The sequence below is a fragment of the Bubalus bubalis genome, chromosome 3 (assembly GCF_019923935.1).
Source record: "Bubalus bubalis isolate 160015118507 breed Murrah chromosome 3, NDDB_SH_1, whole genome shotgun sequence".
NCBI classification, from domain to species: Eukaryota; Metazoa; Chordata; class Mammalia; order Artiodactyla; family Bovidae; genus Bubalus; species Bubalus bubalis.
Window position 1 is genome coordinate 35,690,087 of NC_059159.1, and position 27,144 is coordinate 35,717,230.

The 27,144-nt window shown below is 51.9% G+C and overlaps 2 protein-coding genes and 1 non-coding gene across 3 annotated transcripts; 1 reads left to right on the plus strand and 2 right to left on the minus strand.

Moving 5' to 3' along the window:
• Positions 1–6,698: 6,698 nt before the first annotated feature.
• On the minus strand, positions 6,699–11,633 carry EFNB3 (ephrin B3). The gene is made up of 5 exons (XM_006062872.4): positions 11,023–11,633; positions 8,583–8,875; positions 8,326–8,418; positions 8,111–8,215; positions 6,699–7,678 (listed from the first exon to the last, which is right to left on the minus strand). The coding sequence occupies exons 1-5, from the start codon at positions 11,142–11,144 to the stop codon at positions 7,269–7,271; spliced, it is 1,023 nt and encodes a 340-aa protein (XP_006062934.1). The 5' UTR covers positions 11,145–11,633; the 3' UTR covers positions 6,699–7,268.
• A 1,627-nt stretch (positions 11,634–13,260) lies between these two features.
• Positions 13,261–26,995, minus strand: WRAP53 (WD repeat containing antisense to TP53). Its single transcript, XM_006062870.4, has 10 exons — positions 26,316–26,995; positions 26,065–26,163; positions 25,692–25,803; positions 15,722–15,810; positions 15,431–15,521; positions 15,191–15,323; positions 14,213–14,421; positions 13,917–14,020; positions 13,636–13,770; positions 13,261–13,524 (listed from the first exon to the last, which is right to left on the minus strand). Exons 1-10 carry the CDS (start codon positions 26,717–26,719, stop codon positions 13,278–13,280), a joined length of 1,623 nt encoding a protein of 540 aa, XP_006062932.1. The 5' UTR covers positions 26,720–26,995; the 3' UTR covers positions 13,261–13,277.
• Positions 19,145–19,251, plus strand: LOC112584037. Its single transcript, XR_003108396.2, has one exon. It is a non-coding gene; the product is annotated as a U6 spliceosomal RNA (small nuclear RNA).
• Positions 26,996–27,144: the final 149 nt, after the last annotated feature.

Here is a 27,144-nt window from a genome sequence, read left to right on the forward strand (position 1 = left end):
TGCAGCTGAGTCCGGGGGAAAAACCGGGGCTGGAGCACCCCTGCCCTCCCGCTCGATCCCCCTTCTTAGTTCGGACTGGGGTCTAGGATCGCCGGGCAGCACGGGGCGGGGGAGGGAAGGAAGAACGGAACTGGAATTTTTGGAATCTGAGGATTGACTTTAGAAAGCGTCCCTCGTTTTGGGGGAGACAGGAGGCGGGGACTCTCTGGGGAAGGTGACCGGGCCGGGGAGGGGCTCGGCTCTCCATAAGAACAAAGGCTGAGTCCTGGGGAATCAGGAGGAGAGGAGTGTGAGAGGAGGGGCAGACCGCGGCCGATGCTAGGGGGCGCTGCAGGCCTGTTCTGCCAGAAGAGGCGCCTGGAAGACTGAGCTGTACCTGGGGCGGTAGAAGCTTTAGGGAGGGCTGGGAGATGGAGGGAGGAAGCGAGTCAGGGGGATGGGAGGGCACCCTCCCCGCTTCCATCAATAGTGCCTAATTAAGACAAAGCCAGCAGCGAGCCCACTGATTACATTTCCATGAGGAGCTAAATTGATGACAATTTCTTTGCTGGATGAGGAGCGAAGCTGGCACCTTAGTTCCCCTTTTTCCTGGTTGATGTTCACACCTGACGGGTCTCATTATGCCAGTATTCTGGCAGGAGAGGAGTGGCAGCCCCTGGTACTCCTGAAGGGTCTGTGGATTAATACACACCCAGACCCAGCTCTGACCTCACCATCCTACCTACCCCTTGGCATGCCCCCCCATTATCTTCAAAGTGGGTGTCTGGGCTTCCGCTCAGCCCACACTCATGTTGCTGAGGGCAAGGACTGAAGGAGAGGGGGATCCTGCCACATCCCACAACCAGCTGCACAGCAAGCAGGGCTACCCTGCTAACCAGTTAGGCAGTGGGTGGCAGAGAGGTGACGTGATTGGTCAGATCCCCCAGAGAGAAGTCCCAAAGGAGTGACGATTTGAGGGGAGGCATAAGATGGGGAGACTTATAAGCAGGGTTCATGGCTCCCTCAGGGAAAGGAATGTTGTGTAGACCCCATTTCTTTTCTGACACCCCCCCCACACACACACACCCACAACCTTGGCTGTGCCTAGGGATCCCAGCCCCCTACATTATGCTAAACAGGTAATCAAACATCTCGCTTTGCTAATTACTCCTCAATCCGATTAAACACTACTGAAGCTCATCAACAGAGGTGAAGGTAGGGGAAGGGCTGAATCGGGGGCAATCACATCTGTGATGGGGGTCTTGTGCCCAGGGGCTCTAGGAGACAGCTGAGAAACAGCCAGGGTAGCAAGACTCAATACCTGGCAGAGGAAATGGGCAGAAGAGTTGTACCACACTGCTTCAGGGTTTCCCTCCTCCCAGAACCTTCGTTACCCTCAGAAGCCAGGCATCTGGCCATTCCCACAACTCCACACACACACACCCCTGTCCCAGCTTTAATAAGTCCTGTTCTCTCACTGTCAATATTTGATTTCTCAGAGCCATCTCCACGGAGAGAGGGGGCTCTTCCCCTGGAGCCCCCCTACCTTGGCCCTTTTTTGCCCACCCCAGGCTCTTTGTGCTCCCAATCTTCTCTGAACTAGCTGATTTAATGAAATGATATTAAAGTCTTAAGCAACTCCAAAAGAATGGTTGTTATGGTGAAGGGAGTGGGCAGGACGCCTGGGTCCCTGAGGGGAGCAAGGGCAGAGGAGGAGGGAGAGGGAGCCAGAGGCTAAGGTCTGGAGGCCCCAGTCCCCAAAGGGGAGCAGCAGATTTAGGGTAAGCTGGGGGCTGGCCCTCTGGATGATGGTAGGAAGCAGAGGATAAGGGCTGGGGGCTAGAACAAGGTGGGTAGTGGGAGGACATTTCCGGGGTCCAGGTCTCAGCCTGCTGTCCAGGGCATCATCAGGGATGGAGAGGCCAGCTGGAAGCACAAAGCCTCTGTGCCAGCAGCCTCCCTGCTGACTGCCCTGGGCCGGTCCCGTGAGAACCAAAACAAGATTCCTCTTCAGCCCTGACTCATCCCTCCTCCCCTCCCCCATCCCTCCGCTCAACAGACCCCCACAGGTGATTTGTAGCTGATGCCCTCACAGTGGTAGGTGGTCGCAGCCAGGAGGGAGTCTGTTCCATGACAGGAGTAGCTGAGTTTCCAGGAGAAGAGAGAACAGAGGCCAAGAGATGGGGAGCCAAGCACCACCCTCATCTCCCCCCACCCATCCCATCTCACTCCCCTGGGGACCCTGGCCCAGCCCCAGTCCCCTTGGGGTGGTGGGAATGCAAGGACATTTGGCTGAGCTGATTGATGAGGGAGGAGGCAGCCACTGGGCACTGAGGCTGCTGTTTGCTGAGCACACAGCTTCCTCCCCACTCACCAGCTGCTGCTCCCCCCCACAGGCTGCTCGATCTACCCACCCCACCACCACCACCACCAGCCACTGGGATTGGAGGGAACCTATGCCTGAGTTTTTGATGGCAACTGAAGGAAATGGGAGAGCCAGACCACAAAGGGCTTTGATCCTACTGGGACCCGGGGACCTGGTCCCCTCAAAACTCCCTTCAGTATTCCACCTTCCCTGCTACCTTTTAAACATCTCCCTAGTGCTAAGTTTTCCCTCCCATTTAGTCTGCATCCTTTTCCCTACCCCCGCCCAACTCCTTCAACCCATCTCAGCCAACCCCCAGCCTCCAAACCAGCCTGCCACATTTCTCCCAGCCTGCCTACAGATCTTGAAATGACTCTCTGGGGAAGGGGATGCCCCATGTTCATGATTCCCTTTAGAAAGCTCCGTTTTTCATTCTAACTAAATTTTCAGTTGTGGTGTCAATCATCCTCCATCAGAAATCCCCACTGCAATCCTTTGCTCTATTCTCCTTTTCTTAAAACCCTCAACACTGACCACATACACAAACAAACACCTCAACTTAATTTACATCCTGCTTCTGTTTGGAAGGCTAGAAAGTCTGAGCTTCCATCTGCAGCAGAGCCCTCAGGGCAGCCTCCATCCTATGCTGGGTGAGGGCTTTACCTTCTGTGGTCCCCAGCTCTCTCAGATCCTTTACTTCCACTCTGCCTGCCTGCTCTGAACTCTGTCCCAGCAGCCCAAAATCTCAGGGCATCATCCCTGCCCTCCCAGAGTATAAAATTTAGTTAAGGAAAACACAACTCACACCTGCACAAGAAACAAAGGGGCAACATAGAAGACCAAGTTAGATCAGCTTCCTAATCATGGATTCTTCTTAGTCATTTGCTGCCCTGCAGGCTGAGGCTGGGGAAGGACAGGACACATCTAGAACATGTGTGTGGCTGTGATGTATTCCTCGCTGTTCCCAAGCCCGCCTAGATTTCCCCTCTGTGCTTCGCACTTTCTGTTCCCCCTTTCTGCTCTGCCCTTCCCATAGTGTCTGCCTTCCTTATGTACATGCTAAGTTGCTTCAGTTGTGTCAGACTCTTTGTGACACTATGGACTGTAGCCCACCAGGCTCCTCTGTCCATGGGATTCTCCAGGCATGAACACTGGACTAGGTTGCCATGCCCTCTTCCAGGGGATCTTCCTGACCCAGGGATCAAACCCACATCTCCTGGATCTCCTGCATTGGCAGGCGGGTTCTTTGCCACTAGCGCCACCTGGGAAGCCTGCCTGCCTTCCTTACTTCTCATTATTCAAGGTCTTGAGCAAATGTCCCTCTTCAGAGAGACCCTCCTAACCTGAAGCATCTCCCTGATACCCTCCACCCTCTGCATCCCCTTGCTGTTTTGTTTACATCACTTATCACTACCAGAAATTTTATTACGCTGTCCCACCAAAATGTGAACTTTATGAAAGCAGAGACTTTGCCTTATTCACCTCATACTATTAGTGCCTGAAATAGTACCTGGAACCAAGTAGACATTTAATATGATGCTGATCGAATGAATGAATAAATGAATGTTTTCTGCCCCTCTTCTTTCTGTTATAGCTGATATCCTGGGAGTGTGTTTGTGTATTTATACCTAGAAGGCAAATGGGATGGCGTGTGTTGTTCTGTATGAAGTCCCTGAGCTTTCAAATATCAATAGCTCAAAAGATACACAAGTCACCACACATGTGGAAGGCTGTAGGTCTTGTGTTGTCAGTGTTGGGGGAGAGAAAGTCCATAGATGCCAGTGCTCTGAGGGGGTGTATCCCAGGGTAGTGCAGGGACTGCAGAATGCACTGTTCCTCTCCCCAGCTGTGCATCTGTCCCCAGGTGTCTTCCTGTCTCTCAGCATGTTGTGATGTCTCGGCTGCTTTGGTGAGATGTTTGTCTGTCACGGAGACTGTTTATCCCCACTGCTCTCCCTCTCTTCTCTCCACCTGTTCCTCTGGATATATGTGTAGGGGGAGTCTTCCTTGGCTCTCTTGCCCCCTCTCACACACAGCCCTGCCCCAGTCATGGACCCCTCCCTCGTTCACTGGGCCCTGTTGCTGGGCTCTGTGTTGCCATAGTGACGGTTGCCAAGTCCCTGAGGCTGATAGCCAGCGATGGGGCTGTCGGCTCCATCCACGCGGGAGGCTGAGGGGGGCTTCCCATTGTGTGGAGAAGGGGATGTTGCCATGACAACCAACCCCCACTAAGGGGCAGGGACCAGCCCTTCCACACCCGCCTCCAGCCTCCCCACCTCAGGCAAGCTCCAGTGCAGCCTTAGAAGGCAGGAGTAAATTCCAGACAACCCAGCACCTGGCCTTCCAGTTTTCAACTCCCTTCCTATAGCACCTGCACCTCTTGGGACCCAGGCATCTTGCTCAAACAGGGGGAGGGGCAGGGGTCTCACCGGATAGAGGCGGGCCAGGAGGACTCCTTGACCTCCAGGCAGATGGGAGACAGTGGGAGGGGACCTAAAGTCAGGGAGGGGCGGGCAGGGCAGAGGTTGTGACCCCTGCCGACTGGCTCCAGCGATGCTCCTGACGGCTGCTTTTGTGATTGGAGAATGGAGTTGAGTCTAGGGGGCTGGGCACCCAAGTTTTATGGGGAGAAGAGCCTGGGTTAGTACACAGGGAGCCAGGGGATAGGCAGCTTGATGCCTGGGTCCCTGAGTCTTCTGGACATATAAGTGCCTTGGGTCAGGGTAGGAGAGTATAGACTGAACACGTGAACATGTTTTTTCCACTTTGTTTCTGAGACTTGCCTTGAGTCTGGTACTTTGGTTTAACAATAGATTCTTAGGTTTTCCCCCATGTGTGAATGTATATTCAGACATCCCCAATAGGATGTATTGGTAACTCCCACTCCCACCTGGGTTTTTCTCTCCCTCCATTGGAAGTGGCTGCCTTCCTCAGCCTTCTCACTCACTGCCTTACCCAACCCATCCCCTTCCCTCAGCAGATCATGCATTATCCACCTCAATGATCCCACCCAACCCTCTCCCTACTCCTTGGTTTCATGCAGTCCAACCTTCAACTGGAAAGTCATTCTAACCACCAGTTCCCCATCCCAATTCATGTCCAAACATTTTCCAGCCTTCTTGTCAACTTTTCAAGTTTTTTATTCATTTTTTCTTTTTTTTTGTTTTTTGTTGTTCAAATTTCCCTTTTACAGTAAAACTATTGAGGTGATGGCCATATACTGCCACCTCCCCCATGGCAATATCAACTTCCTGTTCCCTGGAAGGAGTGATTAGAAAAATCAGGAAGGAGCTGGGAACTACAGCACCAGAGAGATGACCTCTGGTGGACAAAGCAACCATTTGGCTGGTGATTGAGGTGGCCGATGTGGTGCTCAAGGGTAGCTCTGATCTAATGGAAATGAGCTGGGAGGAAACTGAGGCAACATCCAATTGTGCACTAGAGGGCTGGAAGAGGTTATCAGCTGGTCACTATGAAAAGAGTGGCTGTTGCTAAGGACCACCATCAGTTAGACCAGTCAATAGGCCACCATTTTGGTCACTAAGAAGGGAGCTGTGTTGAGTTTGAAGGGAGTAGGATAGGGAGGATATGATGAACAACACAGCCATCTGGGTTACTGGGGACAACACATGGGTTCTTGGGGTCACCCTGTTGGGTAACAGGGACTATACTGGAATATGGAAAGGGAAAAACAAGACAAATTGAGCCTGCCACAGCAGATGGCAGTCACCTTAGCTGTCCTAAAAGCAGCACAGAGAACAGGGGAAGGGGGATCCTGGCACAAGCCACTGAATACTAGGAAGACCCTCCTCAGTCCACTTGATCTTCTTTAGAGTTAAGTTCCAGCTTCCTCCTGAAATGGGAAGTTCTTCCTGCCCCCCCACCCCTTCTCCACAGAGTATGAACCATCCACCTCCCCCCACCCCCCAGACTAAGCCACTTCCGGTTCCAGCCAGACCACTTCCTATTTCAGAAGTGCTACTTCCTGTCCTGGATGAAGGCACTTCCAGTTCCTGCTGCACTGCTTCTGCCACTTCCCAGGCCACTTCTGTCCAGGCCTGGTCACTTCTTGTCTGGAGCAAGTCACTTCCTGTCCCAAGTGGCCCATTCAGCATCAGACCAAGTCCATAAGTGTCCCGACCGGTTCATAGCTTGCTATTGGCCACTGGATAAAACAGCATATTTCTTCTCATGGTAGCTGTCTTGACCCAACCACCCCAAATGGCTGGAGTAAGTATGTAGAGGCCTGGGGCAGGGCAGAGGAGGAGTCCTGCTACCCATGCCCTGAGCTGGGGTGGAATGCCAGAGCCTTCCCCATAAGGCCCCCATTTTTGGCAGACTAAGGGGAGTGGTTGGTAAGAGAAGTCAGAAGAGGGAGCTGAGGGGAGAAATGCTTTGATGCCCCGACCCTGGAGATGGGAGGGGCACAGGATAAGAAGCCAAGAGGGTAAGTAAAAGGAGATACAGGGAGGAGGGTGCTAGGGAAGAGGAACAGACCTAGAGACAGAGGAGAGAGAAAGAAAATAAAAGAGAGGGAGAAGAGAAAAACAGTGAGAGGCAGAAAGAGAAGTACCAACCAAAAGACAGACTGTTCCCACCCCTAGCTCTCAGTGGGTGAGGGGAACAAGGATCTCTGGGTCATGATTAGAGGAGGAGGCTGAGTCTCTGCCCCCTCCCCAGGGGAACAGGACCCAGAAACACAGAGACAGAAGGGTACACACAGCCAACCAGAGGGCAGGCGATAGTTGGGTGGATGTCTCAGGGAATCCTAAAAGTGGAGGAGAGGCAAGAGCCAGGAGGAGCAGAGAAGCTGATGGGGCAAAGGGGGCCAAGGAGATGCTAGAGGTGTCCCTCAAACCATGAATTAAACTGGAGAAGCACCCCACAAAGGGCTGGATCCAGGAGAGCCAGGTTGGAGGAGCCCTCATACCTTATAGTAGATGTTTGGGGGACTCTGGGGGGGCCCATCCTGCACGATGTACACAGGATGCCCATAGTCACCACTCACCTTCTCATAGTGGGGACAGAAGGGGGGGTCTGCAGCCCCACCACCCCGCAGAGCTATGCCTAGCTCCCCAGGCTCAGTCTCTCTAGGTCCCATCCCACCTCCACCCCCCAGGCCCAGGGACCCTCCCCTCCCGAAGGAGCCAGGACCAGGGTGGCGACTCTCCGAAGGCTTGGCCCGCCGTCTCCGCCAACACATGGCACCCCCAGCCCCTGCCACGCCCAGCAAGAGCAGCGCCAGCCCCCCTGCTGCCCCGGCCACTGCGGGCATGCTGGGAGGGGGCAGGGGGCCTTCAGCACCCCGGGAGGTTGCATTGCTGGTGGGGTCACCTGGCAGGGAAGGGGTGAAGGAGGAAAGAGGGGGAGGGGCTGAAGGAGCCACCTGGGCATCTGGACACCCAGCCTTGGGGGTTCCCATGGGCTTCCCCAGTAGTGCTCAGGCCCTTTGGAGACCCTAAGCCCTTCCCCTCCCCGCCAAGCCCCATTCGGAATCCAGGTGTGTCCAGCCCTTCAACCCGTGCCAGGCAGTCCTCCCCCCTTCTTTGACAGCGCTGATTGAAGCACTGACTTGGCTAATTAGTTCTAATTGAGTCTTTTCCTCATTTGGCTTCCATTCCCATCCCACCCTCCCATCCTCTCTTCTCCTCTTTCCTGTATCATTGCCCCCAAAACTGCAGAGGGAGGGAGAGGGTGGCGGCAGGGCAGCTAGGGTCCTAGAGCAGAGGAGGAGGGAAGGCAGGAGGCTGGACCCCTGGTTCCTACCTGCAGTGCTCTCTTTCCCGGGCTCCAGGCTGTGGGCCGCCCCTCGGTCTCTTTCCATGGGCATTTCAGACACAGGCTTTCGGGGGGCAGCCCCTCCTCGGGGACCTGGAGATGGGGAAGACCTGAGAGAGGGGCTGAGACAGCAGCCCCCTGACCATGAAGATACTGCCCCAGCCTCCTTCAGCCCTTAGCAGGTGTGCCCCAGCCCCGCTCACTTTGTCCCACTCGGAGAAGCACCTTCATGCCCCTGGTGAGGCACACACCTCCCTGCAAGCTCTCCAGGCCTTCCCGGGTTCCATCCGATGTGGCTGGAAGAGAACCAGAGGGAGAATTTGGTGCTCAGAGCTACCCCTATTCCATCTCCACTCCTGGCCCTAACACCATCCGAGGTGGCTCCAAGGGTCCCTTCCCTTATCTGCCCTCAATCCCAGGGGTACCTTCCCACTAGACCCTGCCCTCTGCCCAGCAGTACCAATTATGTAGTAATCGTGGTGTGAGCGGAACTCGTGGCCCCAGAGGTTAGGGCTATACTCCTGGAACTTGATGGTGAAGCGGAGATCCAGATCTGGCCGGTCACAAGTAAGGAGGAGGTTTGGAGCAGGGGGTGCCTCACAGCGCCGGCCCTGGGCACCCCCTACCAGGTACAGCTTGTAGAACTCATAATTAGGAGAGGAGTGGGGACCCGGAGGCCGGGCCCGGGGGCAGAGCAGATCTAGCCGGTCCCCGATCTGAGGGTAGAGCACGTAACCACCCTCTGCCTGGAACCTGTGGGGAGGAGGGCGAGGTGGACAAGGATGAGAGGTGTCAGAGGTCTGGTCCCTGAGCTTTGCCTTCCTCACTCCCCACCCCTGCAGGACAGCCTTTGTCTGAGTAGGGAGTCTGTTCTGACAGTGTGGGCACTAAGGGCTCTGGAAGCTCACGTTGGGGAAGCAGCAGGAGGCCCAGCTCAGAGGTCTCCTGCCCCTTGGTGTGCCCAAATGCACTCTTCAGCCCGCCCTCACCACATGCACACTGCCATCTCTCGCTCCATCACCAGCCCTGTTGCCATGGCAACAGGATGCCAGTTACCAAGGAGCTGGCCTCTCTGGAACCACACAGCCCACCCTCCCAGGTGATTTCACTATTCCATGGCAGTCAACGATGGGGGCAGAGCCTCCCCTCCCCCAGGCCACCACTGAATTTCAGGGATTTCAAGGCAGAAGGGGCAGGATGTGAGGAGGGTGTGGAGGGTGATCCAGTGACCCAAGTTGGCCAGGCAATGTGACAGAAGGCAAACCTGGCAATGGCCCTAAATGGGGCTAATGGGAACCAGGGTCTGTGGGCCAGCTGCCCCAGACTTTACCCTGCTCAGCACCCATCTTCCCCCAGGTCCCGCACTTCCTAGGGAAAGTGACCTATTGCTTTGGAGTGGAAAGAGCTGACTATTCTACCCACTGCTGACACAAGCCCACGTCTCCCTTGGCCCCAGTGGCCACTAGCCTAACCTGCCAACAACTGCAGCCCCTCCCTGTGCATGAACGGCAGAGAGGGTCTCCGAACTTGGTCACAGGGGACTGCTGCTGGTATCTTCCCAGACTCCCTCCCATCCAACATCCCAAAGATCCCCCAGAACACTCTAACTCCCTTTTCTCAACTCTATCAGAATAAGCCGAAATTATATCCTCACACTGCAGTTGATACTCCAGCTGCATGTGGGAGCTGGTGGGTAGGATACTGGGAGAGGAAAAGATATTTGAGATTAGACCCCAAGAGAAAGGGGAGGGAGGCGGCCAGGCCAGGGAAATGTGACAGAGGCCAAAGAACAATCACCCTTGTTCTCCTTTAATGAGCTTATAATGTGTTCAAATACCTTACCTCTAATCTTCATAAAGGCTGTAAGGACTGAGGATACAAACTTGGAAAGGCTAAGTGACTTGCCCAAGGCCACATGGCCGAAAGCCACAGAGCTAGGATTAAGACTTAGAAGGTTATGAGCTCCAAAGCAGGACCTCTTCCCATGGCCTCACACAGCCTCCCCGGGTAAGTAGAAAGTTTTCAAGACCCAGAACTCTTTTGCTCATGGGGAATGGGATCTGCATGGAGTCAAGGGACCTGGAGGACCTCCCAAGGGTTCTGTCCTACTCTGGGTGGCTTGAAGTTTCATCTGATCCCTGGCCTTTCTTCAGAGCAAAGGAAGTATGCCATGGGACAGAGGTCTGATGGAAGAGGTTGCAGCAGAGATGGGGGAAGGGGCAACTGAGTCCCCAAGACTCCAGATGCAAGAGAGAACATGGGGGCTTTAAGGGGTTCCAGACTTCTTCCAGAGAGAAATCCCCAGGCCAGGAAGGGAGTAAAATCTGCTTGGGAAATTGTTCCACCAAGGGCTCACCGACCCTCTGTGGGCACAAGTGGGGAGACGGATGAGTGAAGAAGAGTCAAACAGGCATGGGTGAGTTGTCCCTGAAACCCCAACCTGAGCCCCTCCCCTCGCATCTCCACCACTGAGTCTCTTCTGAGGAAGGAGGCACCCCCCTTTCCTCTCAGCGCCTCAGCAGCACCTACTCAGCTGCTCTCCTGAGAGCTGACATTAACCAGGCTCCCTCTAAGCCCAGCCCCTGACACCACTCAAGTCTCCCACAAACCCAAATAACCGCTCCCTGGCCCTCCGGGTTACCCAGGAACTTTCAAATCCTTGCCCCTTGGGGGTCTCTCAAACTCTTGACACATGGCTATCACCACCCAGCTCTGTGTGCCACTCTCGAATCTGGCTCCCAAGATCACCTCTGTCTGGTTACCCATCAGCTCACATCCACACACCAGCACCCTCCCTTCAGCCTCCTCCCAGCTCAGAGAACCCAGCCCCTCAAAGTCCCCAAAGCTTCCAAGCTTCCTGCCCAGGAGGTGTGGGGTCTCCCCAGCCCGGGGCCGCTCACCTCTTGTTTGCCGAATTCCAGTAGACAGGCTCCAGGCTGAGCCCAGACACCAGCCCCAAAACCCCGAGCAGCAGCAGGGCCCCGACTCGCACACCCCCCGGCCCAGAATGGGGGGCCCCCATGACCCCGCCAAGGCCTGGGGGGCGGGGCACCAACTCCCCCAAAGTCGCTCACCCCCAGGGGGTGACTGCCTTGGCCGCCCGGGCTATTCTGCCCGGGCCGCCCGGGTGGCAGATGCCCCCGGCTCCCACGCGGACCCGCTTCCTGCTCCGCCTGTGCCCCCGCTCCGGAGCTCTCAGCCCACAGGAGCCCTTCCAGGGGCGGTCTGCAGGCGCCCTATGCCCCCGGCCCACGCGCCGGCACCCCGGGATCGGTGAGCGGGCCTAAGTAGGGGACTGGGGGAGCCGGGGGCCGGGCGGGGGCGGCATGGGGCGCCAGGGGAGGGAGCGGGGAAAGGGGCGCCGAGCCGGAGCCCCAGCCTCGCTGGGATTGAGGGCAGCGGGCTAAGGGAGGAAACCAGTCCCGAGCCCAGGAGGGGGGAGTTAAAGGAGAGGCGGGGAGGGGGAGAGGATGGCGGAGGGAAAAACCGGAGCTGGAGCCCTAGTCGGAGCGGGCGGCAGGATCGCAGCCCAAGTCCCCCACCCCTCTCACCTCGCGCACCTCCCGCCCGCCCAGCTGTCTCACCCCGCGCCCCGCCTTGCTCCCCTGCACGGTCTCTCACGCCCCCTTTGTCTCTGCAACTCTCGGTCTCTGGCTTAGTTTCTGCCCATCTCCCCTCCTGCCCTGGGATCGCCCGGACGGCTGGAATCTTCCGCTCTCTCAAATCCAGAAAGGCTCTCTCGCCCTCTGCATCCCGAGGAACCCAGCGCCTTTCCCTCCCGCAGCCGCCTCCTCCCCCATCCCAAAACAACACCGCTGCTCTTGGGAGGTCTGGAGAGCATAATAATAACCTTGAAGGCTCCGCACTTTGGGAGCGAGCAGAGTGGAGCAGAGTGGTTCGACTAGACTACCTGTGAGGTGGGAGAGGCAGAGCGGAAGGATCCCCATTGCAGTGATGAAGAAACTGAGGCTCGGGGAGGCCCTGTGACTTGCCCAAGGTCACACCGAGAATCTGGGATGAAGCTGAAACCAAACCCAGCCTGCCGAACTCCCAGTCCTTGGGGTCCCTTGTCACAGCCTCCCCGACCCTTTACTGCTACCTGGGCGTTGATGAAAGGCAAGAGATTAGGGGGTAAACGCGGGCCCTTCTTAGATGGTTGTGGGGAGAAACGGGTCTGGAGAGGAAAGGCAAAACCTACAACCCCAAACCCGCGTTCAGCCGGAAGGGCTGTTTCCAATTATCCTGGGGGAAGGGAGGAGGCTTTGCCTTTTTGGGTGTAAGAGCCCCGGCTTTCAGCACCTCTGGGCAGAGGTGACATTCCTCACTCCTCTCCAGTCGTCGTCACAGGCTTCCCGTTCTCCCCTCAGACTGGGAGTCCACAATCAAACCCTCTGCTGAGTCTCTCTTCAGAGACCTCTTCTCGGTGTCTGGCAAGGTGTGTGTGTGGGGGAAGCGGGGAGCCACTGCTTGAAACAACACCCCCCCCCTCAAACCATGACAGAGCAGATAAATGGAGAAACCAGACGAGTGACAGCTGCTGAATGACTCGCCCTTGCCGTGCATCTAACGGGAATACAGAACGTGACGTCTGTGGTTTTAGGCACCTTTACTCTTTCATGTGTGCCCTTGACTCTGGCTACTCCCTCTCGGGGAGTCCAGGCGAGGGGAGGCGGTTCTCTGGCTCTCCTTCCCCCAGAGCTGACTAACGGTCCCTCTGCTGCCGAATGATGGGTAAAGTGTCGAGCGGGAGAGCGCGGGTGTCTCGTCTGTCACCGTCTGCACAGTCTAACATAGTCACACCCAACAGTCTGACACACAGCTCCTGCCACTCCTGCTCAGCCACACTCACCGTGACCCCTGTCGCCCCCACCTTGGGACTGAGATTTCAAACAGGTTTCCCCCCTTCAGTTTAACAAGTTGCCTAGCAACCCGCCAGTCAATGGTATGAGGCCCCACCCCCCACTGGCTTGACTTCACACGAAGCTTCGCAGCCCCATTGGTTCCCGCCTAGTCCCACCTCTCAACCCTGGTTTCAGGAATATTATGCCAGTCCCCGCTGCTGGACTCCGGAGCCCACTGGTACCCCTCCCAGCCTCATCTCCATCACCTGCCTCCCCAAAGAGACACAAAGATTCTAGTATTATATAAAATCTTTTTATGTAAACTCGCCCCCACCTCCCTCTGTCCCTCCCTGTCCCATCTCCTCCTGGTGGGCATCTGAGATGCTGGTGTCTGGGCCTCCCCCACACCACCAGAGCTGAAGCTGACATTCAAGGTGCACGTGGCGCATGGAGAGCAGAGGAAGGTCCACTTCCTCCTCCCCCTCATCCCCACTCTCCGTGGGTTCCGGAAACACACGCTGCCCGGAGGCGGTGGCCAGCAAAGGCAGGCTAGGGTGCAGGCTATAGGGAGAGATGGGTGGCGCTGGTCAGTTCCCTGAGCCAGGATGCCACTCCCTCAGGTTTACCTCCCTCCCAAACCGAGCCCCCAAATGTGCAAAATTGACTCGTGACCTCACGCCATTGGTGCAGTCCTTCTGGGGCTGGAAACTCAGCACTGGCTCCGGCTTGCTCTCAAGCCCCGCCCCTCCGGTGTCCCACACAGAGACAGCCCCGCTGGTGCTGCCGCTCACAAGGAACTGCCCGGTCCTGGAGGAGAGAGGAGAGAGGGCTGCCGACATGGAGTCATCACCCGGGGCAGGAACCCTTCACCGTCAAGGGCTGGGATCCCGCAGTTGGGCTCTGGCATCCCAGGGGCATCAAGGCCCCAGCAGAGAGGGCTGCTAGTCACTCACGGGTCCAGATCAAAGTAGATACGCTGATTGGTGGTCACCTCGCGGCTCAGGGACCACAGTGGGTGCCCAAGCTGCCGAAGATCCCAGCACAGAAGCTCAGCATCCTGAGAACAAAAAAAATAGGAGCCTAGAATCCACCCTTCACTCCCCTGCCTCCAAGACACGCCTGCTTCCCTCCAGGGTTATAAGCACTCCTTTAGCTGGGTTGATTTTTTCCCCCCATGCCCATCTCCTAACACAGCAGACTACATCCCCACTCCTGCCTTCTACCCACTACCTCAGAATATGATCCCTACCTTGCGGGCTCCGGAGAAGAAGCAATTGCCATCGGGGTGAAAGCAGAGGTGCGTGATGCCCCCTTGGTGTCCTCCCAGCAAGGCAAGAGGGGACCCATCTTCCCAGGTGTACAGGCCCAGGGAGCGGCCATAGGAGCCACAGGCGTAGAGGGGCTGGGTTGGGCTGAAGGCTATGCAGGAAATGATGCCACTCTGGCCCTGCCTTTTTGCTAGAAGGGGAAGGAACAACGTGGGGGAGAGGGCAAGAGTACCCAGCATTAACCAGGCTAATCAGAGGTGTACCTCTGTCTCCTGTCCCAGAGCCCAGGTGCTGGACTCAGTGTCCCCCACACCCCATTCATTTTCAGCAGGATGAAAACTTCTGATGCTCCCTAAATCCTTCTATCCCCTTCCAAGGACTGAAAGATGCAAGCCCCACTCTCTTCCCTCTCAAACCTCAATTTTTCTTTTTTTAAAAAAATTCAAAAAAAAAAAATCCCATCTTATTTGTTTCCCCAGCCCAACACCTAATAAGCATTCAATTACTGCTTTTATTTTTTCCTTTGGCTGCACCACAAGACATGCAAGATCTTAGTTCCCTGACCGGGATCAAACCTGTGCCCCCTGCAGTGGAAGCTCAGTCTTAACCACTGGACTGCCAGGGAAGTCCCCTCAATTTTTCCTTGGAAGGGTCAGAAAGCTGAGACTTATAGGCAAACAGAATCAGCTTCTCCAGTTTCTTGGAAAAACCAAGACTTTGGGAACCAAGAGGTAAAGAACCAACAGGGCTCAGGAGTGAACCAGCTCTTGACTTGAGTTTGACCTTGGGAAAGTTTTATCCCCTCCCTGAGTCTGCTTTCTCTTCTGCCTACTGGGTACAACCTCCCAGGGCTGTGAGGATAACAAGCCCCAACCCCCCACCTCCGCACACGACCACAGGGCCCCTCTGCTCTTGGCTGGGCCCCTTCCTCTCCTCCCTTGGAGGCGCAGACTGCTTACCAAACGTGGTTCGGACCTCGCAGTCTCTGCCAGGCCGGGATGTGGAGAAGACACGCACAGTCCGGTTAAAGCCACAGAAGAGCTGGGAGCCATCCGGGGAGAAGCAGAGCGAGTGGGCTGCCGTCAGCTCATCCTAGGGGAAGGGAAGGGCTGGAAACAGGCCTGGCACACAGCCTCTTCCTTCTTCAGGAAGGAGAGCTGGGCCAGGGCAAGCCCTGCGGCTGGGCGGAGAGTCCCTACCAGGTGATTGTAGGAGCGAAAGGAAGCCCGGAGCTCTCCAGTGAAGGCATCCCAGATGTGAATTGGGTTCTCCCGGCTGCTGCTGGCCACGCTGAGAGAGACACGGACACTGAGGCCCCGGTGCTGTCAAAGGAAGGGGAGGAAGCCAACTGACCGGCCCTCTCAGCTCACATCTGAAGGTCAAAGCAAGCGTCCCTCCTCCTGAGAACCCCACAACCCCTGGCCGTCTCTCAGTAGAGGGTCCCCTTAAAACGGGGTGGGGAGGGAAAGCAGGCAAAAGACATCACTTACTAGGAGGTGTCCGGCTGAGCTGAAGACATCAGGGAATACCAGCAGTAGTCATAGATGGTGTCGCCTTCCACCATTCGAAGGACGGGGGCCTAGACAGAGATGCGGAGATGCCTGGGTCACTGGTAGTACAAGGAGGCCCACTCGGACCTGGAGCAGCTTTACGGCAGAGGGAGACACTCTGTGGGCACTTAACCAGGCAGGGGAAGGCAGATCAGGCAAATACAAGAACAAGACCTTGATCTTCAAGGCTCAGCTCAGACTTTCACATCAGACTTGGGCCACTAAACGCCACACAGATTTATCCTTTTGCTTTGTCAACACTTAGAGAGGAAGAAACAAATAACACCCCAACCCAGAGACAAAGAACCAGCCAATGATGCAAATACCCACCAAGCCACCTACCAGGTGCCATTGGATCCTTTACAAAAGTTATCGACCAGTTCAAACAAGCAAAGAAGTATTAAAACAAAGCCAAACCAAACCCTGTGAGGCCTCCACTCAGCTTAAGAAACAAAATATTTTACCAAACAGTTAAAAACCTCTTCCCAATGAAATCCTCCTTCAGAGGGAAACACTATCCTGAATTTATCATTCTTGTATATTTCTTTAGGAATATATTCATAGAGGAAAGACAATATATAGCATGGTCTCGCTTGCCTTTAAACTTAATATGAATGGTACCAAGCTGTATGCATCCCATCGCGATTATGAGATTTATGGTGACAAAGTTAGCTTGAATTCACGCATTTTCCCTGCTTCACAGCACTCCGTTCACGCATCGTTCTCTATTGACAGTCACTGATGTTTTTCCAGTTTCTGGCAAGTGCACTTTAACAATCTGGTACACATGTGGGAGGGATTCTCTGCAGTTTCTGCTACCGAGGGAAACCACTGGGCTCCATGTATGCGCTCTGCCAACTCTACGAGATCGTGTCACATTTTTTTCCCAAAGTGCTCATCCCAATTTATTCTCCCCACAGCAGCATGTAGGAGCACCCATTGCTCTGCCTCCTCTTGCTGTTGCCAGACTTCCATGCTTTTCTCAATTTGAAGGCTGTGAAATGGTATTTCATTACAATATAAACTGGCATCTCTCATTACCAGTGAAGTGAAGACATTTTTCCTTTTAAGGGCACCTTCTCATAGTTTTTGCTCAGTTTTCTCCTTGGTTGTTGTCTTTGACTTATTGACTTGAAGGAAATCTTCACATCAACAGGATACAAGTCCTTTGTCACTTACTTGCTGGCCCTTGGGGTGATGTCACCCAGCTGTGACTGCAGGTCCACATCTCCACTCTTAATCCTTGCATCTGACTGCATGGAGTAAAGTTCCATTAGGGCATCGCACAGGCTCCTCAAACTCAGTTTAGCTGGGATAGACCCAGCCTCTGCTGCCTCTGAATCTGCTGCTCCTCCTGGGCTTTCCACCCGGTTCTCAAGCCTGAACTCTGAGCACCCTGACTACTACTCTCTTCACGCCTTTTCCTCTCCTGGTCCAACCCAAGGCCAGAGCTTGCCGATTCCACCTCCTAGGTTCGCTTGAACATGTCTCCTTACCTTTGATTCCACGTGTAGCCACTACCTTCTTGCCAGTGTTTCTACACATACCCTGGCCTCCCTCCTCCCCATACTCTATCCTGCCACTCAAATTTCCACTCTTCAGCCACACTGAGGCCCTGGACTCTTGTCACCATTCTCCTGCTCAAAGCATTGCAATGCTTCTTCATAACCCTCAGTATAAAACCCAATCTTCTAGGAAGCCTTCCCTTACCAAGCATCTACCCCACCCCCACCTCTCCAGGCTCATCCCTCACCCCTGCCTTCTTTTCTGTAACATCTCCACACCCCACCATCCTGATTCCCAGCTCTGAGAAGGTGCCAACTCACTGCATTCCTGGGCTGCAGGCTTTCATACACACTAGACTCCAAGTCTGGAACAGCCTTCCCTCATTTCCCCCAACAACTCTTCCTGGTCAAATCCTAGCCATCCTTTGGGTCTCTCAGACACTTCTCCCCATGGGAAGCCTCCTCCTGAACCATGTTCCAAATGCCCTCTGTGTCTCCACTCTGCAAAAGACAGGAATCATTTCTGTCTCTCTTACCACTGTTTCCCCAACACCTACTGAGGAATCAGCACAATCAGCAGTCAAATGTTTTAATGGGAAAATGGAAATAGAAGACTGTCCCAATAACATAAGGCCCAAAATAATAGCACCTTGAATTAAAACAGAGTGAATTGGATAAATTAGAAAGATCAGGTGGACTTGATGGGATTTGGTAATTAATTGGATGTGGGGGTTAGGAGAGGGTGATTAAAGGATGAGATCCTGGTTTGGATACCTAAGGTCACCAAGATGGTGGAAGGACTTGGCATGCACAGGAGAGTTGAGGTGCCAAGGTACTCAGCGAGTTAGGGAGAATCAGACAGCCTAAGCCACAAAGGACAAGTTTTTACAAAGCAGTAAAGCAATTGTGTGGATATAGCATTTGAGAATGAGGACACCCCTTCCCCAACCTGAGATATGTAGGACACAGAGGTTGCACAGTCTCCCCTAGAGAAGGTACAGAAAAGGGAAGACCTCAGGCAAGAGCCACAGGGTAGGCAAAGTACTCAGGGAAGAGGCGGGGACATAGAAACAGGAATTCCAGAAAGCTCTGTGAAAAGGTAGAAAAAGGAAGGGAGGAGTTGGGAAACTATGTTGAGAAGAAGCAGTACACAGATGCACAAAAATACCCCCAAACCGTCCCCCACTTTCCCCACCTACATAAATGCTATCCATTTCCATATCAAACTTTCAGACATTAAAAATGAAAATACATGCCTCAAGGCCAAAACACCAAAATGTGAAACAGAAACAATAATGCCACAAATTAAATATAGACTTAAAAGAGAAAATAGCTAATGAGTGAGGCTGTGATAGAATTGGTATACTCATATTGCCAACACCAGTAATAACAATAAAAAGAATAAACAGCATAAAAAGCTTTTGAAAACAAACTGATTATTGGTATTACAAGACATAAAAAAAAAATACTGATACTCTCCGACCTAGGGTATTTCTTATAAAACTTCTCTGTTTCTCTGAAGAATCTCCATCAAAACACATGGAGATGTTCACTGAAAAATAATTTATGACATAAAAAACCCTGAAAACAATCCAAAAGTCCAAAACAGAGGAAGAGTTAAGAAAACTATCATAAGCATTCAATGCAATATCATAAACCATTAAGCATGATAACCACAAAGACTGGAGGACCACAAAAAACATTTATGATATGACTGTTAAAAGTAACAGTGTACAAAACCATCTACCATAGTATTACAACCACAGAGAAAGCTTCAGTATTTGGACAGAGCTTAGGAAGAACGACAATGACAGAAAACCAAAGACAAACCCAGACAGTGTATTAAAAATCAGAGACAGTGCTCGCTTCAGCAGCACATATACGAAAATTGCAACGATACAGAGAAGATTAGCATGGCCCCTGCGCAAGGATGACACACAAATTCGTGAAGCGTTCCATATTTTTTTCACAATTTGTATGGAAATACAAAAAACCTCGAATAGCCAAAGCTATCTTGAGAAAGAAGAATGGAACTGGAGGAATCAACCTACCTGACTTCAGGCTCTACTACAAAGCCACAGTTATCAAGACAGTATGGTACTGGCACAAAGACAGAAATATAGATCAATGGAACAAAATAGAAAGCCCAGAGATAAATCCACGCACATATGGACACCTTATCTTTGACAAAGGAGGCAAGAATATACAATGGATTAAAGACAATCTCTTTAACAAGTGGTGCTGGGAAAACTGGTCAACCACTTGTAAAAGAATGAAACTAGAACACTTTCTAACACCGTACACAAAAATAAACTCAAAATGGATTAAAGATCTCAACGTAAGACCAGAAACTATAAAACTCCTAGAGGAGAACATAGGCAAAACACTCTCCAACATACATCACAGCAGGATCCTCTATGACCCACCTCCCAGAATATTGGAAATAAAAGCAAAAATAAACAAAGGGGACCTAATTAAACTTAAAAGCTTCTGCACAACAAAGGAAACTATTAGCAAGGTGAAAAGGCAGCCTTCAGAATGGGAGAAAATAATAGCAAATGAAGCAACTGACAAAGAATTAATCTCAAAAATATACAAGCAACTCCTACAGCTCAACTCCAGAAAAATAAATGACCCAATCAAAAAATGGGCCAAAGAACTAAATAGACATTTCTCCAAAGAAGACATACAGATGGCTAACAAACACATGAAAAGATGCTCAACATCACTCATTATCAGAGAAATGCAAATCAAAACCACTAGGAGGTACCATTTCACGCCAGTCAGAATGGCTGCGATCCAAAAGTCTACAAGCAATAAATGCTGGAGAGGGTGTGGAGAAAAGGGAACCCTCTTACACTGTTGGTGGGAATGCAAACTAGTACAGCCACTATGGAGAACAGTGTGGAGATTCCTTAAAAAATTGGAAATAGAACTGCCTTATGATCCAGCAATCCCACTGCTGGACATACACACTGAGAAAACCAGAAGGGAAAGAGACACGTGTACCCCAGTGTTCATCGCAGCACTGTTTGTAATAGCCAGGACATGGAAGCAACCTAGATGTCCATCAGCATCAGCAGATGAATGGATAAGAAAGCTGTGGTACATATACACAATGGAATATTACTCAGCCATTAAAAAGAATACATTTGAATCAGTTCTAATGAGGTGGATGAAACTTGAGCCTATTATACAGAGTGAAGTAAGCCAGAAAGAAAAACACCAATACAGTATACTAACGCATATATATGGAATTTAGAAAGATGGTAATGATAACCCTGTGTACGAGACAGCAAAAGAGACACTGATGTATAGATCAGTCTTATGGACTCTGCGGGAGAGGGAGAGGGTGGGGAGATTTGGGAGAATGGCATTGAAACATGTATAATATCATGTATGAAACGAGTCGCCAGTCCAGGTTCGATGCACAATACTGGATGCTTGGGGCTGGTGCACTGGGACGACCCAGGGGGAGGGTGTGGGGAGGGGGGAGGGAGGGGGCTTCAGGATGGGGGGCACGGGTGTACCTGTGGCGGATTCATTTCGATGTCTGGAGGAGCTAATACAATATTGTAAAGTTTAAAAATAAAATAAAATTTAAAAAAAAAAAAAAGAAATTTCATGCAAACATGCCCATAAAAATGCTACCACTCATTTCCTTAAATATACTGAGAAGTCTAAAATTTAAAAAAAAAAAATCAGAGACATTACTTTGCCTACAAAGATTCGTGTAGTCAAAGCTATGGTTTTTCCAGTAGTTATGTATGGATGCAGGAGCTAGACAATAAAAAAGGCTGAGCACCGAAGAACTAAGGCCTTCGAACTGTGGTGTTGAAGAAGACTCTTGAGAGTCCCTTGAACAGTAAGGAGATCAAACAAGTCAATACTAAAGGAAATCAACCCTAAATATTTATTGGAAGAACTGATGCTGAAGCTGAAGCTCTTAATATGGTGGCCACCTGATACGAAGAGCTGACTCACTGGAAAAGACCCTGACGCTGGGAAAGACTGAGGGCAGGAGGAAAAGGGGATGACAGAGGATGAGATGGTTGGATGGCATCACCAACTCAATGGACATGAGTTTGAGCAAATTCCAGGAGATGGTGAAGGACAGGGAAGCCTGGCATGCTGCAGCCCATGGGATTGCAAAGAGTTGGACATGACTGAGCGACTGAACAATAACAACTAGAAAGAATATATAAAAACATAAAGGGCTGAATTTTGTAGAGTGGTAGAAAACAATGACGTTTCCCCCTTTGTACCATTCTCATTTCTCTAAAACAAGTGTGTGCAATAAATGTTCGAGCTCTCACATTTCCAGCCTCCTCTAACTATCCGTGCTCCTGAACTCTTTCAGGCTGGCTGCACCATGCCCACCTGGTCTTGGTTTCTGGACACCACTGGTTTCTGTTGCAGAAACCAGGGCAAGGTGTGCCTTACACCTTGCACAAAGAACTACCATGTCTGCAGTCTCCAAGCTCACAGAGATGCAGGATAGGCAGGCATTCAGGACCATCCCTGGAACAGGAGACCCTTCTTTCACAAGACCTGCACTCCCACTGACCTACAGGCCTGGCATGTAGACTATGCTCAATGAATATTTGTTGAATGAATCAGCAATGAAAGAATGAATAAAAATGCCCAACATCCTGGCCTCTGCCATTCCTGGACTTCCTCAGCACCCACGGCCACCACCTCCACTCTGGACCAGCTGCCCACACCCACAACTGAGTCATCACCACAATCTCTGGCCATCATCTCCACCCATCCAGGGACACCCCACCGGTCTAGTAGTTAGGACTCCCTGCTTTCACTGCCAAGGGAGGGCCTGGGTTGGGGGGAAAAAAAAAGAACATCCAACCCATTTGGCTCCCTGAATTTCTGTTCAGCTTCATCAGAAACCCGTTTACAACCCATTTCCTTACCCACCTTACATGCTGGTCAACCATGACAGGGGTAATCCGGCAGACACTCTCGAAACACCCCTGGTCTTTCTCTCCTGGCAAACCCCAGACAGACCTCCTATTCCTCCTAGACCCTGCTTGCACTCAACTAACACCAAGGACTACTAGTGCGTATTGAACACCGACTACATGCCAGGCACTGTTTTAAGCACTTTACCCTAATTCTTTTAATTCTCACCACAACTCTATGCTGCTGCTGCCGCTGCTGCTAAGTCGCTTCAGTCATGTCCGACTCTGTGCGACCCCAGAGACGGAAGCCCACCAGGCTCCCCCGTCCCTGGGATTCTCCAGGCAAGAACACTGGAGTGAGTTGCCATTTCCTTCTCCAATGAATGAAAGTGAAAAGTCAAAGTGAAGTCGCTCAGTCGTCCCCGACTCTTAGCGACCCCATGGACTGCAGCCTACCAGGCTCCTCCATCCATGGGATTTTCCAGGCAAGAGTACTGGAGTGGGGTGCCATTGCCTTCTCCGACAACTCTATGAAGTGGGTGCTATTATTACCATCTTCATTTTACAAACAGAGAAACTATAGTCAACTTACTGAGGAAGGATGCACAACCACGCTAACTGGTCTCACTTTCAATGAAGGATAACAAATTTCTAGCGGGGACTGAGCAAAAAGTAGTGCTGGGCTTCCCTTGTGGCTCAGCTGATAACATATCCGCCTGCAATGTGGGAGACCTGGGTTCAATCCCTGGGTTCAGAAGATCCCCTGGAGGAGGGAAAGGCTACCCACTCCAGTCTTCTGGCCTGGAGAATTCCATGGACTGTATAGTCTGCTGCTGCTAAGTCACTTCAGTTGTGTCCGACTCTGTGCGACCCCAGAGATGACAGCCCACCAGGCTCCGCCGTCCCTGGGATTCTCCAGGCAAGAACACTGGAGTGGGTTGCCATTTCCTTCTCCAATGCATGAAAGTGAAAAATGAAAGTGAAGTCACTCAGTTGTGTCAGACTCTTTGCGACCCCATGGACTGCAGCCCACCAGGCTCCTCCGCCCATGGGATTTTCCAGGCAAGAGTACTGGAGTGGGGTGCATTGCCTTCTCCGACTGTATAGTCTATGGGGTTGCAAAGACTGAATGGACACGACTGAGCGGGGAAAAAAAAAGAGCACTGCTACTCTACATCGAGCATTCCTTGGTGGTTTTGATTTTCTACTCCCTGGGGAATGATCATTTCACACCTTCTGCTGTCTCCCCACAGCCCCCTTCATTCAGCTGATAGCCTCCTGTTATGCTTCCCTGAGAAGCCAAGAGACTGAGACACCCAAATCTTCCCATGACCAAACAACTTCCTCTGAACACAGCCTTTGCCTTTCTTCCCACGGCGAGCAAGGATTCTGCACCTGTCAAAGTCTAGTCCTTCAATGTGCTCTGGATCCTGTCTTCTCCCAGTCACGCACGGACTCTGTCACACAGCCCTCTCTTACAGCAGCGATTCCTCCCTCTCTACTGGCTATTCCTGACCTCACAGAAGCATCTTGTTAACCTTTCTTTAACCCCACATTCCCTCCGGTCACCATTCCATTTCTCAGCTCCCTTTCACAGGGAAACACTTTCAAAGAATTTTCTCTTCCATCCCCCTACAATCAGCTTCTGCCTCCAACATTTCTCTGAAAGTGCTTTTCTTAAAGTCATTAATGTTTTCTTGGGTCATTCTCTAAATCTGCCCTCACTCTCAACATGGTTAGACATGATCAGAATTATTAGACGTGATTTTGGCCTCCACTTTTGTAACTTCTCCTGTACCCATCTCCATGTGCCGGAGTGTTCCATCTGCTTGAGCCTTCTTCTCCATTTCCACTCTCTCTTGAGATTGACTCCATTCTCAATTCCAAGATACCATCGACATGCTCTCCCACTTTCAAAGTATATCCCCAGCACCCTTCTCCAAGTCTCTCCTTAGGTTTACATTTCACATTTAAAGTACCTAAAAATCCTTACTTCTGTCCCAACACTTCTTTATATCCTCTGAGTAAACTGTATCCCCATCCACCCAACTGACTTCCAAGTCCTAAGAAATATACTTCAAAACCACCCACCTCTATCTCTCCTGATACCACACTAGCACAAGCCAACATCATTTTTTACCTGGACTGTGGGATACACATCTAGATGAATCTCCACTCTTGCCCACTCACAATCCATTCTCTAGATTTCAGCCATCATTTCACTCCTCTCTTTTAATCTCTCCCACGGCTTCCTCAAAACACTTCAAATGCCCTACCCACAAGATGTGGCTGCCAGCCACCTTGCCATCTTCACCACACTTTCCCCCTCACTGGCCTTGGTCCAGGCGCACTGGCTTGCTTTCTGTTGCTTGAACACACAAGGCTCTTTCCCAGCTCTAGGTTTTTGTATAATAGCATTTTTGCCTCTTGGAAAACTTCACATGACTGATTTCGTCATCTTTCAGATATCAGCTCAAATGCCTCTTCTTCAGAGAGCCCCTCCCCTGACCTTTTTTTTAATCTAAAGCAGCATCCTCAGGACTTCCCTGGTGGTCCAGTGGCTAAAACTCTGAGCTCCCAATGCAGGGGGCCCGGGTTCAATCCCTGGTCAGGAAACTAGATCTGACATGCCACACTTAAAAGATCCTGTGTGCTACAACTAAGACCTGGCACAGCCAAATAAATAAGTAAAGTTTAAATAAATAGGTAAATAAAATGACACTATTCAAAAATACAAACAGGTAAAAATAAAGCAGCATTCTCTAGTTAGTCTTTGTTCTGTTTATTTCCTTCATAGCATTTACTTATTTCCTTCACAGACTTATTATCATATGTAAAGAACTTCATTATTTATTTACACGTTTGTTGTCTGTCTCCCACACAAAAAAAGCAAACCAGCTCTTTGTCTCATTCATCACTTTATCCCAATACCCAACACAGTAAGTGAATACTGCTGCTGCTGCTAAGTCACTTCAGTCGTGCCCGACTCTGTGCGACCCCATAGACGGCAGCCCACCAGGCTCCCCCGTCCCTGGGATTCTCCAGGCAAGAACACTGGAGTGGGTTGCCATTTCCTTCTCCAATGCATGAAAGTTGAAAGTGAAAGTGAAGTCACTCAGTCATGTCTGACTCTTCGCGACCCCATGGACTGCAGCCCACCAGGCTCCTCCGTCCATGGGATTTTCCAGGCAAGAGTACTGCAGTGGGTTGCCATTTCCTTCTCCAACACATCTCTGTAAGTCAATTAAAAACCACAGTAAGAAAGCCACTACTCTTTTACGGGAAACACATATTCCTAACTAAAGAAGGACAAATATCTCTTTAAGTGACTTCGGAATTCAGGCTAGAAATATTACTTGTGGAAACTCACAGCAAAGTGTCCTGCCTGAGAACAGGAAACATGTGGACTGTTCTTTCTCCATCTACAGGAAGGCCTTAAAAGTGCAATGTCTGATGAAGTGGCAGTTAGCTCTTAGCCCCTGCCCTTACCATTTCCGCATATTCCAGTTGCTCCCCCTCATTGTACAGCTCTGGGGGCAGGTTATAAATCCGCAGAATATTATCAGCACTATTGGTCAAGATGCAGGAACCATCAGGGGCCCTAGGAGGATGAAAGAGTTAGAAAGCTGGACAGACCTAGATTTTCCAAGTGCAGGGCTAGGGCTGAGCTGACCTCTGGGATAGATAAACAGCCCTAGGACCTTGAAGAGAGAAGACACACAATCCTAAATGCAACTGAAGCTCAGGCCAGGAATTCTTACTCCTTCTCCCACCATGGTAGATCCTTCTCCCAGATAACTGGGCTGTTTTAAGGTGGAAATCCTGGGCGTGGTTTTCTCCCTGCCCTATAATCCTTACTTACCACTTACAGCCTTTCAAGAAGTTTTCAGGTTGGGTGATGAACTCTGACCAGGAACCACTGAGAAACCGAGGTACTTGGGAGAAGTTGTAGTTCCAAATGCTGTAAGGAAGATGGGGGGGTGGACAACAAACTTGGGTCGCCAAAGCGAAGTGGAAATCGGCCTGGAAAAATGGGGCTGAGGACTGGCCTATGAGATTACCTCACACTCCCAATCTCCTCAGACTCCTGAGCCAACTGCTGGCCCCACTTACGTGTATCCCTCATCCTCTGGAGTGAGTTCTTCAGACACAGCTTCCACGTCTTCTCCGGGCCCCAACTCTGGCCTGTTTGTTTCTTCTGCAGGAAGGCTCACATTTTCAGATAGTTCTTTCTCCTCGACTCGACTCCTCAACTCACTAGGAGGACCAAACCCTATTTCCAGGGGAGTGGAGAGAGAAGCTGGGACCCCTTCCTCCAGCTCCTGGGATAGAGCTAAGCCAGCCATGGGATCTGAGGACACCTGGGGCGGATCATCCCCATCGCGTGGCGTTGGCATCAGTTCAGGGTCTGTATTTTTATCCATCGGGGAAGCCTGATGAGACAGACAGGCTGGAGCTGGGGCCTGGTCTGAAGGAAGGCAGTCTGGAGCTAATGGTGGAGCCTCCGGTGTCTTCATACTGCAGAGGAAGCGCGGCAGACATTGGCCGCAGCCAGGCAGCCCTCTTCCCGGCGGCTACCAGAGGCCGGGCCCGCGGAGCAGCCGAGACCGCTTCAAAGTTCGCACGGATTGGGACGCAGAACTGGAAAAAAGCTCCAGTGTGTTCCTCCTCCCGGGAGGGGGCACAAGGCCCTGCGAATAAACAGCGTTCCTAAGCCTAGTCGGTAGCTACGTGCCACCAGTTCTCGCGGGATTTGGGTCCACCTTTCCATTGGACCTCCGCATCCCTGATCAGACTTCGCGCGCAACCCAAGGTACGGGCGGGGTAGGAACGTAACAGGTCACGGGTAATCGTTCCCATTAAGCCCTGGGGCCCTGGGAAGTTTGAAGTGGCTGCTGGGAGCTGTAGTCCGAAAGCTTCCGCCTCGACGGGAAGTGCTTGA